This window comes from Schistocerca americana, chromosome X (genome assembly GCF_021461395.2).
Source record: "Schistocerca americana isolate TAMUIC-IGC-003095 chromosome X, iqSchAmer2.1, whole genome shotgun sequence".
Taxonomy (NCBI): domain Eukaryota; kingdom Metazoa; phylum Arthropoda; class Insecta; order Orthoptera; family Acrididae; genus Schistocerca; species Schistocerca americana.
This window is the reverse complement of record NC_060130.1, coordinates 573,787,990-573,803,203: the sequence shown is the minus strand read 5'-3', so window position 1 is coordinate 573,803,203 and position 15,214 is coordinate 573,787,990. Positions and strand designations below refer to the sequence as shown.

General features: G+C 42.0%; 1 protein-coding gene across 1 annotated transcript; it reads left to right on the top strand.

The window, feature by feature from the left end:
- Positions 1-46: 46 nt before the first annotated feature.
- Positions 47-14,860, top strand: LOC124556852 (cuticle protein 1). The gene is made up of 2 exons (XM_047130873.1): positions 47-135; positions 14,438-14,860. The coding sequence occupies exons 1-2, from the start codon at positions 121-123 to the stop codon at positions 14,723-14,725; spliced, it is 303 nt and encodes a 100-aa protein (XP_046986829.1). The 5' UTR covers positions 47-120; the 3' UTR covers positions 14,726-14,860.
- The last annotated feature ends 354 nt before the right edge of the window (positions 14,861-15,214 follow it).

Genomic DNA, 15,214 nt, shown 5'->3' with positions numbered 1-15,214 from the left:
GGACGGGAAGCCTGCTCCAAAACGAGAGAAAATCGACGCGCCTATGCTACAATATATAAGGCCTACTGATGTTACCTTGTCATCAGTATTCGAAAGAACACTGCTCAACACATACTCGAGATGCTCAGGACTCTGGTAAGTTTATCAGTCTGGTATCTTGGGCATTGATGCGTAGCTATCTTCAGGACTAACCTTCACGCATGTTGGCGCAAAGACTGACAACATCTTTTTCATTGCAGAGAAATCACGTAAAGTTACAATTTAATAGCCTCTTAGTACATTACTGGAGCAATCATGTCATACAATGCGTGGAGATATTAAGTGGAATAGTCACATATGCGCAGTTCTATTTAAAACGTATAGTTCGCATCGATTTCTTAGTACGATAACAGCGGTTTGCAATATCCCTGTAACAACTGTACGCCCCATACTGATATACTGCTCTAGTTTTTGCGTTCCAGAACTGGCTTGATTAATAAGGGAAATCGAATGTAGCGAAAGTAGACAAAGTTTTTCTGGTCGGCGAGAAACTTTTAAAATAATTCTTCAAAATCTTAAAAGGTCGACACTCGACAAAAGATGCCAAATATCTATCAAAAACCTAATAAGAACATTCCAAGATGCAGATTAGCGAGCGGTAACTATGAATATTTTTCAGTCCTCTACTATCGTTGCCAAGGATATTATTAGACTAATAACAGTCGACACAGAGGCGACTAACAAGGGAACCTCCCCATTGCTACCCCCTCAGATTTATTTATAAGTTGGCACAGTGGATAGGCCTTGAAAAACTGAACACAGATCAATCGAGAAAACAGGAAGAAGTTATGCGGAACTATCCATGCGAAGATAGGTAAACATCAAGGACACTTGCAGTCGAGGAGCGCCGTGGTCACGTGGTTAGCGAGAGCAGCTACGGAACGAGAGGTCCTAGGTTTAAGTCTTCCCTCGAGTGAAAAGTTTAATTTTTTATTTTCAGTTTATGTGACAAACTCTTACGTTTTCATCACTTTTCTGGGAGTGATTATCACATCCACAAGAAAACCTAAATCGGGCAAGGTAGAAGAATCTTTTTACCCATTCGCCAAGTGTACAAGTTAGGTGGGTCGACAACATATTCCTGTCATGTGACGCACATGCCGTCACCAGTGTCGTATAGAATATATCAGACGTGTTTTCCCGTGGAGGAATCGGTTAACCTATGACCTTGCGATCAAATGTTTTCGGTTCCCATTGGAGAGGTACGTCTTTTCGTCTACTAATCGCACGGTTTTGCGGTGTGGTCGCAAAACACAGACACTAAACTTATTGCAGTGAACAGAGACGTCAATGAACTAACGGACAGATCATAACTTTGCGAAAATAAAGAAAGTAAAATTTTCAAGCGAGGGAAGACTTGAACCAAGGACCTCTCATTCCGCAGCTACTCACGCTAACCACGGGACCACGACGCCACCGAGCTCACACTGTCCTTGATGTTGCCTATCTTGCAAAGGGACTACTCAGTTTGTATATTTTACTAATTTTTTTCACGGTTCCACACAACTTCTTTCTGTTTTCTCTATTGATCTGTGTTCAGTTTTTCAAGGCCTATCCACTGTGCCAACTTATAACTAAATCTGAGGGGGGTACGATGGGGAGGTTCCCTTGTAAGTAAACATCCTTTAGACGTTACACTCGCGCTTGGAACGAGTATAAACCGTAGATGCAATAACGTGGAGAGAGGACGCGTCATTCGTAGTGACAAGCACTGAACCTCTAATTTCATTTACGAAAAAAATCACTTAAATTAGGCTTCACGTAACAGCCTGAGATCAATAAAGCACTTGCCCTTTCTATGGAGAGACCTATCAACGCTCTTAACATACAAGGTATTTTTACTGGTGACATGTTTTCTTAGTTTTGGTGACGTATTGTGTGTGATTTGTAAAGTTTAGAAACAAATGTATATGAACAGTCAAAGGTCTTAATAGTAAAAAAATCCGATATGCCAGCATCGTTTAAAGCGCTTTTTTTAAAAAAAATTAAAAAATTAAAACAAAGAAGAGGTTGTGGAAGCCTTTCATTGATTTTTAACTGCTCCTTGAATTATAATTTTCGTGATTCCTACATCAAAGATCCAGTGCTTCTTGCTTATAATCAAGCTGTCTAGCCCCGCTTGGTGCACAGTACCAGTCGATATGAGAACGTTAGAAACAGTTTTGATACTGATATTGACGGAATTGAAACATTTGTGCGTCAGCGTCAGCGAAACTTTCTTTTAATGAAAACACAAGATACGATATTTTTTTAATTATTTTGTATCACCTGAAGGCTAAATAGTACTAGCATTTTATTCCACTAGTAAAGGTACCAAATAAAATATATTACTGAGATCCGAATTAATTGAAGAATTTGCTATTCTTCTTCAGTTTTTGGTACCTAGAAGAACTGAAATGACGCCACGTTGCCAGAAAGTATTACTTAGCTCTGCTGCAGCTAGTTGATGTCACAAAATAAATACTATGGTCTACATTAGTGCTCTTAGTCCATTGTATACCGTGATACTTTCCATATGTATGGTAATTTTACTCATATCTGACAAGTGTTGAGGAAGAATGAACAAAAGAAGGGTAGAATTTAGTGACCTGTCGAAATGGTAGTCATCGAGATGGAGCACAAGCTCGGACTGGGCGAGAGTGAAGACGGAACTGCGCTGCAGCCTTGTTACAGGAACCGTCGCAGGACTTGGAGAAGTGATTTAGGAAACTTATGGATACTTAAATCTCCATGGCCGGACGGGGGTTTGAACCCCAGTTCTTCTGAGAAAACGTCTTGTGACTTAACACTAGAGCATGTCGCTAGCTGTTTGAAAATGATTTAAGCGGAATAAAACACTATTCTGCACTATTTCAGGCTGCTCTCAGATTAGGCATGTAGCTGAGTTCTTGATTTCGATGTTCGAAATGGACCGTGAAATGGATCATTAAACTATCACTTTCTTTATCGTACAGGTATATAATAAGAAAACCGGAAATCGCTTGTGTATGCAGTATTCATTGATTCTACTTATCATTTTCGGTACCCGCTTGTGCACGAATTGGATGGCCAGCATGTCAAGCACATAACGTTCTATTTTCATAGTGTAAAACGCGATACCAGGACAAATGTTTTACTTTCGTTCCTATAAATTATAAGCAAAAGTTTCCTCCTCCGCAGCGCAGCGGTAGCGTTATCGCCTACCACGCAAGGGGCCCGGGTTCGATTCCAGGCCGGAGACTGGGTGTTGTTTGTCCTTCATTATCATTGTCATTGACTCGCAAGTCGCCGTTGTAACTTCACCTAAAAAGGACTTCCAATACGGCGGTTGAACGCCCCTGAAGGGGGTCTCATTTCTTTCCATAAGCAAAAGTAATTTGTCTGACTCTGTGACGCCCACAATATTGTCCCGCGAGTAGCATGAAATAGAAACAAAGCTCTGTCTGAATTTCGAAGTTCAGATCTTAAGTAAATTTCCCGATACTCTTTTATTTCTTCAGACAAATTGTTTCTCTCTAAGTGGATTGATTACAATGAGACGTTGCCGAGTAGTGATAATGCTGTGCCCAGCACTACCAAGATATAACATCAAATGCATCCCACTACGACAGATTAAAACTGAAGTCAGGGAATACTACACACACGCAACAGCACATATGTTCGCATCATCAGACTCTCAGTTACCTATTACGTAGACAACCAATCTCATTTCGTAAAGGACGAAGCTATATTCAATAGCGATTGCAGTCTTTCTCGGCGTATTCCACTGATGAATTCTTCTTGGGTTATCAGCCGAGTGGTGGCGTCGTCTTGTCGCAACGTTTCAATGAGTTTCGTACCCATCATCTTCTGGCGAAGATTGGTACGAAACTCATTGAAACGTTGCGACAAGACGACGCCACCATTCGGCTGATAAACCGAGGAGAATTCATCAGTACATTCGATAGGATTATGCAATGTGTAGAAAAGGAAATACCCGATTCTTCTGTTCTAATGACCTACCTTATATTAGGCTATTGCATGTACTTTTTTTATTATTTGATAGGAAAACGTGAATAAATAATTCAGTTTGCTTATAGTCCATCGAGGTTATACGATGGTGCCTAAGGATATGAGAGATTTTAGTAGTTTTGATAATTACGTTCATGCTCAAGCATATTATAAGATAAACATTTTTATTTTCATCTTTACGGATGTGAACGTCTATATTGCTAAATATCATGAGGGGTATTCTCTTTAATTGCCCTGCAGAAGGTATTTTATAATGCGTCCATTGCAATAAACTGTGTACCAACCTCGGATATCACATATGCAGAAGGAGAAATAAATTGCGTTAATTTAAAAGAATCTTTTTCTAATAATATATTCCCAGATTCCCTATCATTATATAAATCAGAAGCATCGGATGGATTTTGTGCCCAGGAGACACCAGGAGCTTTCGATGTATTATATATGCCAAATGTCAATACATTTTGCGGTAATCTCTCATCAGTACGTAACAGTATTATATGTGTTTACGCTCTTCAACTGTTCATTGTTGTTACAAGTCTAGGTGATACATGGTGATGAAACGCTCTCCGGTTTTCAGTCTGGTGACAGTGTTGAGAGTAGTACACACCGGAAAAGTGTGCATTCACAGATACAGGTCATACACATTTTCGAAACTGGTATCTCAGTCTCTTCTGCTATATGTTTTGCTTATTTTCGTAACAACTCCGCAAACTAAGCGAATTGCACACTTACACTAACATCAGTTTATCTCTCTTCCAAGAATCTCTTCGCAATGGCAAGAAGCTTTCAATTGAATACTTTTGTACAGGGTTATTACAAATGATTGAAGCGATTTCACAGCTGTACAATAACTTTATTATTTGAGATATTTTCACAATGCTTTGCACACAGATACAAAAACTCAAAAAGTTTTTTAGGCATTCACAAATGTTCGATATGTGCCCCCTTAGTGATTCGGCAGACATCAAGCCGATAATCAAGTTCCTCCCACACTCGGCGCAGCATGTCCCCATCAATGAGTTCGGAAGCATCGTTGATGCGAGCTCGCAGTTCTGGCACGTTTCTTGGTGGAGGAGGTTTAAACACTGAATCTTGCACATAACCCTACAGACAGAAATCGCATGGGGTTAAGTCGCGTGGAGGCCATGACATGAATTGCTGATCATGATCTCCACCACGACCGATCCATCGCTTTTCCAATCTCCTGTTTAAGAAATGCCGAACATCATGATGGAAGTGCGGTGGAGCACCATCCTGTTGAAAGATGAAGTCGGCGCTGTCGGTCTCCAGTTGTGGCATGAGCCAATTTTCCAGCATGTCCAGATACACGTGTCCTGTAACGTTTCTTTCGCAGAAGAAAAAGGGGCCGTAAACTTTAAACCGTGAGATTGCACAAAACACGTTAACTTTTGGTGAATTGCGAATTTGATGCACGAATGCGTGAGGATTCTCTACCGCCCAGATTCGCACATTGTGTCAGTTCACTTCACCATTAAGAAAAATGTTGCTTCATCACTGAAAACAAGTCTCGCACTGAACGCATCCTCATCCATGAGCTGTTGCAACCGCGCCGAAAATTCAAAGCGTTTGACTTTGTCATCGGGTGTCAGGGCTTGTAGCAATTGTAAACGGTAAGGCTTCTGCTTTAGCCTTTTCCGTGAGACTTTCCAAACCGTCGGCTGTGGTACGTTTAGCTCCCTGTTTGCTTTATTCGTCGACTTCCGCGGGCTACGCGTGAAACTTGCCCGCACGCGTTCAACCGTTCGCTCACTGCAGGCCGACCCGTTGATTTCCCCTTACAGAGGTATCCAGAAGCTTTAAACTGCGCATACCATCGCCGAATGGAGTTAGCAGTTGGTGGATCTTTGTTGAACTTCGTCCTGAAGTGTCGCTGCACTGTTATGACTGACTGATGCGAGTGCATTTCAAGCACGACATACGCTTTCTCGGTTCCTGTCGCCATTTTGTCTCACTGCGCTCTCGAACGCTCTGGCGGCAGAAACCTGAAGTGGGGCTTCAGTCGAACAAAACTTTATGAGTTTTTCTACGTATCTGTAGTGTGTCGTGACCATATGTCAATGAATGGAGCTACAGTGAATTTATGAAATCGCTTCAATCATTTGTAATAGCCCTGTATATGTAAGCTAAGTTCATATGCTACAAAAATATTCAGTGAAGCGAGATATTGAGCATGACTATTCCTGGAAATATCAAATGTTTTGCAATCACACTTCCTCGAAATTTTATGCAAAATCAGGAACTTGGTAAGTCAAAGATGTAACAAAAAGAGATTGAAATATAATTCATAACCATAGCTCCGTCATCATTATGACCAAACTACTAAATGGATTTACCGTGAAACATCAAAAATTCGAAGACTGTATTGTGGAGGTTAGCTTTTGAAGAATGTTGCTGAACCAACTCCAGCCAACTGCTAACAGCACTAAGATTAAGGTGTAGGAGAAGCCTGCGGTGAACTGACATTAAATTTTTAAATCGTACCGAAGTGGAAGTTCAGCTAGTTGAAATGTCATCTCCCTGGTAGGCAGATAGTTTTACTCTCAAGTACAATAGAACCTACACAGACCAAATATTATGTGGTTATTGAAATATAGCTATTTAATGACCAGAAAAATAAACTTCTCTATCTACTTATAAGATAAATTTAATGCAAGACTAATTCTCTGTAAGCACTCGGCGCGTTTACTTTAAATTTAGACTTTACACTATCGTCACTATGGCGATGTACTAATGGTATCATTAACTCCATATGAGGTTTATCTTAATCTGTCTAAAATAATGTTGTACCATTTTCAGTTGCTATTAAAATCTTTATTATTGCTTCCAGTTTCAGTTATGACTGATGAACTCGGGTACCTGGTTATATATATGAACAGTCTTATGTACAGAAAAAGATACGATGGAAATCTTCACTGTTGCTACCATTCGTCTGTTACTGATCACTATCAGTACCTTCTTACTTACCTTTTCTCATTCAATACATGAGTCATTAGCAGTTTCACTACCGTTTTCAAATGAATTCTAATGCAGTCCTGATTAACACATAGTGCCTGGTCGAGTTCTCAGACGAATTCCTTCTTTCCCTGCAAAGAAAATATCCTGGAAGAAACCGTAGCGCCGCAATTATTATGACAAAGCTCATTTTGCATTACATTATCGAATGACAGACAAATTATAATGTGCTCAGTATTGAGAATAGCCGTCCCTATACATGGGAATTAAGAGCCACACTGATGCCCCGGTATATATCCAGGTGCCTGGTTACGGTTAATAACAACCGAAATTGGTAACAGCAATAAAGATCTTCAAAGCAGCTGATGGGGATACAACATGATTTTTGACAAGTATTTACAATCTGTGGGGCACCAGCTACTTCAAATATTTTTTCCTTAATCGAATTCTCTAGAATTTTCGGTAATTTTTTTTTCAAATCACTGTGGTGACTATTATACCGACTGGCCGACAATACGATGTGGTAACTATTTAGCCATACTTAGTAGCTGAAATTTACGCACATGTCGATGACGGGACACGAACACTGCTCTCTGGGTACCGAAAAGCCACCTTAACTAGCACAGCTTACTTATCCGACTCTCAAAAAATATAAAATAATATATGCAATTTAATATTACAAATATTAAAATTTTGAGATAATAATTGGGTAAGGAAGTGTCTATTTCAATAATTATACCACAAGAGTTCTACTTGAGACATCACCCAGGCTGTGGCTAAGCCACATCTCTGCAATATCCTTTCTTTCAGTAGTGCTATTTCTGCAAGGTTCGCAGGAGAGCTTCTGTGAAGTTTGGAAGGTAGGAGACGAGGTACTGCCGGAAGTAAAGCTAAGAGGATGGGTCCTGAGTCGTGGTTGGGTAGCTCAGTCGGTAGAGCACTTTCCAGCGAAAGGCAAAGGTCCTGAGTTCCAGTCTCAGTCCGGCACACAGTTTTAATCTGTTGGCTATAAGTTAACCGCAGGAAACGTAGATGTCAGACTGGGATACATAGGAAGGATTTGTAGTTCCCACATGTAGGAGGTAACTTACAAAACCCTCGTTCATCCGATACTTGAGTATTGCTCATCAGTCTGCGTTCTTTGCCAGATACGACTGATAGAGGAAATAGAGAAGATCCAAAGTAGAACAGTGCGTTTCGTCAGAGGTTCGTTTAGTACGAAATAAGATCGACGTCTTCATCTACACTCCGCAAGCCACCCTACGATATGTGGCGGAGAGTACTTTGTTTACTGATGTCAATTTCCCTTTTTCCTGTTACAGTCGAGCATGGTTCGCGAGAAGAACTATCGCTGGCAAGCTTCCATATATATACATATATATACCAGGTGGCCCATGCATTCGGCCCTCCGTTGACATTAGTTAATCGCAGATACCACAGGCGCCGAAAGTTTTGCCGAAGCAGAACAGTAAAGGGGACTCCAAACCAACAGAGAGCAGACCCCGTTAAACGTAAGACCAGCGCTTGAAAACAAACACATTACAGCTATAACAGTCCTATAGCTCGTCACTAGAAAAATTGCTTGTTGTACTAGGGGTGCTGCGTTCAATTCCTTGGCTTGAGAAAGGTGTCCGTGTAGAAGAATGATTGTCCCTGACCATAACAATACGCACAAGGTCCAAAGCAAATTAATTATCTGTTTCAAGGCATATCAATATATGACAGATAATTTACTAACAACACGTAATGCACCAGTTCTTGCTTCACAATTGTCAGTATTACATAAATGCTGTCATATCTTTGAGTGCAATAAAGAATAACATGGTTGCACATAGTGAAGCGCAAGCGTGACGTATTCGTTCCTTTAACCCACTGGACTCGCATTCGGGAGGACGACGGTTCAATCCCGCGTCCGGCCATCCTGATTTAGGTTTTCCGTGATTTTCCTAAATCGCTCCAGGCAAATGCCGGGATGGTTCCTTTCAAAGGGCACGGCCGACTTCCTTCCCTGTCCTTCCCTAATCCGATGAGACCGATGACCTCGCTGTCTGGTCTTCCCCAAAACAACCAACTTTTAACACATCTGGAGCTTCCGGTTCCGTTTCGTAAACGCTGGCTTTGATATAACTCCATAATAAAACATCAAAAGGCGTTAAATCAGGCGATATCGCTGGGCATCGAATGCACCACCACGCCGTATCCACCTTTTGGCGTACACATTGTTGATGTATTCCCTAACCCCTCTACAATGACGGATGGTGCACCATCGTACTGAAACCAGTGCGTCACAGCTAACTGAAATGGAATGTCTTCCAGGAGACGCCCAAGATCAAGCTCATTCTGTAGGAACACTAAATACAGCCGACTAGTTAGTCTGAGAGCCGAATAAACTGGTCCAATGTTGTGGTCTTATAGAACGCCGCACCATACATTAATGCCCCAATGTGCTTGCATGTGCTGTTATCTTAACCACTGAGAATTTGAAGAAGCCCACAGTGACAGTCCTGTCACTGGCGAAACAGAATTCATCTCCCCATAAAATCTGCCTGATGAATTCCGGATTTACGGCTGCTTTATTTACGAGACTTCTGCCGAACGATACCCGATTTTGAAAATAGTTTCCATATAGCTGTTGGTTTAGGTGCAGCTTAAAAGGATGCCACTCTCGTTTGTACAGAAGACCTCGATATTCCCAGGTCCTCTGCAGTTCTTCTGTTGTCCTAATTACGATGAGAAATCGGTGTTACTAGACGAGATCTAGTGCCTCATGACATTAATAATAATGACCAAAATAGTATTACTATTATTGTTATTATTATTATTATTATTATTACAGGTACAAATAATACAGCGACCTAAATGCAATAGCACTACAACAATTTTGTTTGTACTATATTATACCTAGGCCTACGCGTCATATTCATTTAAGTTACGCTTACTGTGTGTGGGATGTACTCCAAAATATTAACGTTCCGGGAAACATCGGACTAGCCGCGCGGGATAGCCTAGCGGTCTCAGGCGCTGCAGTCATGGACTGTGCGGCTGGTCCCGGCGTAGGTTCGAGTCTTCCCTCGGGCATGGTTGTGTGTGTGTTTGTCCTTAGGATAATTTAGGTTAAGTAGTGTGTAAGCTTATGAACTGATGACCTTAGCAGTTAAGTCCCATAAGATGTCACAAACATTTGAACATTTTTTTGGAAACATCGGGTGCGCCGCAGACTTACGTTTCCACGACACATTGTACCTGGAAAGCTCCCCCCCGTTCTTAAACGCATCACTGTACGTTTAAAAACATGCACAGAATAAAAAAGATATAGTGTTGGAAAAAGTTATGAATCCAGCCTTCTAGCCGCAGCTGCATTGCGGTGCGTCTCCCCATAGGTCAGTATCATATCGGTGTAGTCTCCGCTGGAATACATTGCAGTTGTTACCTGTCTGACCGTAAGACATGACTCGAACAACAAACGGAAAACAGACGGCCATGCGACCTTAAGCTCAGTGGAGGTTCACTTGGACGTGCACTCCCCCTTTGGACAGGTGTGATGAGGCAACCCTTCCTGCACTAACGTATGCGGGATACATAGAACTACAGATGATATTGTAGTGCCTGTGTTATTCTGATTACGATGCGAAGTTCCTTTGAACAAGCACTGCGGCGATCACAGCTGTTGCGAAACACATCAAATAAATTCGCAATTGCGAATAAGGTCTACCATCAGCTGTACAATGGAATGACGACAAAGAAAATTTGTGCCGGACCGGGGCTCAGACTCGCATTTCCCGCTTGTCGCGACCGCTCGCCATACCAACTGGCTATCCGTGCCCGACTCACCGCCAGACCCTAACTTCCATAAGTCGTCAACCAATCCTCTACGACCTTCCATTATGTATATTTCTGTACAGGTCAAACGTTATACTTGAAAGTCACTTTCCCGGTATCGGTAGATAAATACGATATGTTATTGCAGCGGCTGATGACATAGGGAAGTTTGCATCTAGCCGTGAGTCGTGCACGGATAACCAAATGTTATGACGAACGCTCGAGATAATTGGGAAATCCGTGTACGAGTCCCGGTCGGGCACAAATTTTCATTGTCGTCATTCAGTTCTACAGCTGATGGTAGCCCTTATACGCAACTGTGAATTCATTTGATGTAAAACGACAGAGGATGGCTTGCGTGGGCCACCTGGTGCGTGTATATATGCAGCGTGGTCCATTGATCGTGACCGGGCCAAAAATCTACGAAATAAGAGTCAAGCGAAAAATACTACAAAGAACGAAACTTGTCTAGCTTGAAGGGGAAAACCGGATGGCGCAATGGTTGGACCGCTAGATGGTGCTCCCATAGGTCAAACGGATATCAACTGCGTTTTTTTAAATAGGAACCGCCATTTTTTATTACATATTCGTGTATTACGTAAAGAATGTGAATGTTTTAGTTGGACCACTTTTTTCGCTTTGTGATAGATGGCGCTGTAATAGTCACAAACATATGGCTCACAATTTTAGACGAACAGTTGGTAACAAGTAGGTTTTTTAAATTAAAATACAGAACGTAGGTACGTTTGAACATTTTATTTCGGTTGTTCCAATGTGATATATGTACCTTTGTGAAGTTATCATTTCTGAGAACGCATGCTGTTACAGCGTGATTACCTGTAAATACCACATTAATGCAATAAATGCTCAAAATGATGTCCGTCAACCTCAATGTATTTGGCAATACGTGTAACGACGTTCCTCTCAACAGCGAGTAGTTCGCCTTCCGTAATGTTCGCACATACATTGACAATGCGCTGACGCATATTGTCAGGCGTTGTCGGTGGGTCACGATAGCAAATATCCTTCAACTTTCCACACAGAAAGAAATCCGGGGACATCAGATAGCTAGCTATGAGCCGGACATCCATCATGTTGGAAGTACATCGCCAATCTGTCATGCAGTGAAACATCTTGTAGTAACATCGGTAGAACATTACGTAGGAAATCAGCATACATAGCACCATTTAGACTGCTATCGATAAAATGGGGGCCAATTATCCTTCATCCCATAATGCCGCACCATACATTAACCCGCCAAGGTCGCTGATGTTCCACTTGTTGAAGCCATCGTGGAGTTTCCGTTGCCCAATAGTGCATATTATGCCGGTTTACGCTACTGCTGTTGGTGAATGACGCTAAATAGAACGCGTGCAAAAAACTTGCCATCGTCCCGTAATATCTCTTGTGCCCAGTGGCAGAACTGTACTCGACGTTCAAAGTCGTCGCCATGCAATTCCTGGTGTATAGAAATATGGTACGGGTGCAATCGATGTTGATGTAGCATTCTCAACGCCGACGTTTTTGAGATTCCCGATTCTCGCGCAATTTGTCTGCTACTGACGTGCGGATTAGCCGCGACAGCAGCTAAAACACCTATTTGGGCATCATCATTTCTTGCAGGTTGTGGTTGACGTTTCACATGTGGCTGAACACTTCCTGTTTCCTTAAATAACGTAACTATCCGGCGCGAACGGTCCGGACACTTGGATGAAGTCGTCCAGGATACCGAGCAGCATACATAGCACACGCCCGTTGGGCATTTTGATCACAATAGCCACACATTAACACGATATCGACCTCTTCCGCAATTGGTAATCGGTTCATTTTAACACGGGTAATGTATGACGAAGCAAATACCGTCCGCACTGGCGGAATGTTACGTGATACCACGTACATATACGTTTGTGACTGTTGCAGCGCCATCTATCACAAAGCGATAAAAGTGATCGAACTAAAACATTCATATTTCTTTACGTACTACACGAATATGTAATAAAAAATGGGGGTTCCTATTTTAAAAAATGCAGTTGATATTCGTTTGACCTATGGCAGCGCCATCTAGCGGTCCAACCATAGCGCCATCTGGTTTCCCCTTTCAAGCTAGACGAGTTTAGTTCTTTGTAGTTTTTTCGTTTTATGCTTAATCCGTGACATATTTGGCCCGGTCACTATCAATAGACCACCCTGTATGTTGCCCTTACTTTTTACTCAGTAGAACGTCCTTAATGATGATGAAAGGCAAGAATTCCGTGTTATTATTGATAAATGCGAAAGTCGTTTACGAATGAGAGAAACATGTTTTGTATAAGTTCGACGAAGTACTGAAGCGATGTTTGACATATTTTTGTTTTGCGTTTTTTTTTTATTTTACCTTTTTGTTGAGGAAACCGTTATATATAAATCTGTATTTTTGTTTTATTTTTACTATTACACCCCTCTGTTTCACGTAACAAATCAATAATTTTTGAATAAAGCCTGAATTAAACATTGACAGTTCCAATTTTGCTATAAATACTGTTTACCGTTAAGTAACAGACAGGAAGATAATTATGTAGACCAAAAATGTTCCATAGGTTAACCTGCCGTTTATATATCATCACTCAGTTTCTAGACAGTTCAGCGATTCCGATTTTTAGGGGAGTCTGTTAGGACACTGATCACATATGTAAGGAAAGCGATAGTTATGAGGTAACGCCCGATACGTATGCAACACATCCAAGGTAGAGTTAACGCAGGTACGACCTTAAATGAGAAAAGCTACTAGGAAACCTACCGTAATCTACGCTTATTTATGGTAGCTCAGGGTAGCCTACGATAGTTTTGCAACTCTAGCCAGAAGACTTCTCTCCATTCAGAACTGCATGCTGTGTTATATTTGCTAGAGACTTTTCAATCCAATTACACAGTTGGTCTGATATTCCGTATACTTGTATTTTATTCATTAGTTGGCAGTTAGACATTATATCGAATGCTTTCCGGAAGTCAAGCAACACATCTACCCAGCTGCCTGTATCTACTGCTTTCTGGGTCTCGTGGACGAACAGAGCGAGCTAGGTTTCTTACGATCGTCGTTTTCGGAACCCATGTCGGTTCCTACAGAGATTTTCGGTCTCCAGAAACGTCGTAGTACGCGAGCATAAAACTTGTTCCAAAATTCTGCAACAGACCGACGTCAGAGATATAGGCCTATAGTTCACTATGTCTGTTCGACGAACTTTCTTCAAAATGGGCATCACCTATGTTTCTTCTCCCGTTCAAAAATGGTTCAAATGGCTCTGAGCACTATGGGACTTAACTTCTAGGTCATCAGTCCCCTAGAACTTAGAACTACTTAAACCTAACTAACCTAAGGACATCACACACATCCATGCCCGAGGCAGGATTCGAACCTGCGACCGTAGCGGTAACGCGGTTCCAGACTGTAGCACCTACAACCTCTCGGCCACTCCGACCGGCTGTTTTCCCGCCATAGATAGATTCGAACTCGAATGGGCTATACCTATAGTGACAGTCGTGCAGAAAGTATCCTCCAACACTACCGTAGGTTGGCCTGAGTAGTATAAATGCCTTAATTTGTGGGAGTCGTGTTAGTGACAATGTGCTGGTGTTGCAGGTTTTGGTGGCAATGTGCGCGTGGGCGGTGGCTGCGCAGGACCGCTACCCGGCCGGCCTGTCGGCGGCGCTGTGTCCCAACTACCCGTTGTGCGACAACAGCGTCATCGCCACCTTCTCGTCTCCGGCCGGCGCGCCCGCGGCTCGCTCCTACCCCGCAGGAGTGGCAGCCGCCGCCTGCCCCAACTACCCCTACTGCAACAACAACGTCTACCCAGGCTACGCGGCGCCTCGCGAGTACCCTCCTGGTGTTCACCCTGCCGCCTGCCCGGGCTACCCCTTCTGTTAGCCAGCGCTCTCCTGTCTAAATTATTTCAGTGTCGCGCAATAGGTTCGATAAATGTAAGTTTTCAATGTGCCATATTAAACCAATAAGCGTGTAAATCTTAACTGTTCCTACTACAAAATAAAGCCTTTGCATGTATCATTTGTATCACTTTTTAATTATTAAATCCCTTACTCCTACCAAATTTACTCCTAATTAGCTGTCCTGTTACGAGAGCTTTAATTATTATCTTGAAAAAGTAAAGTTACGTCATTATTTTTGGTAATTTCCAATAATGATTGTCTATCGAACGTGCGGGTCCTAACGGTATAAACTGACGGAAAAAATTGCAACAACAAAAATTAATTGACATACATTAACGAAATTTTGGGAATTTATTTGGCTAGGTCTTATAATTAAGTGACTGACGTTATAAGATTACAGGTTAATGTAAGAGCGAGGAATCATTGCGAATGTGAAATGCTGGTACATTAATAGTCGGTGTAACCGCCA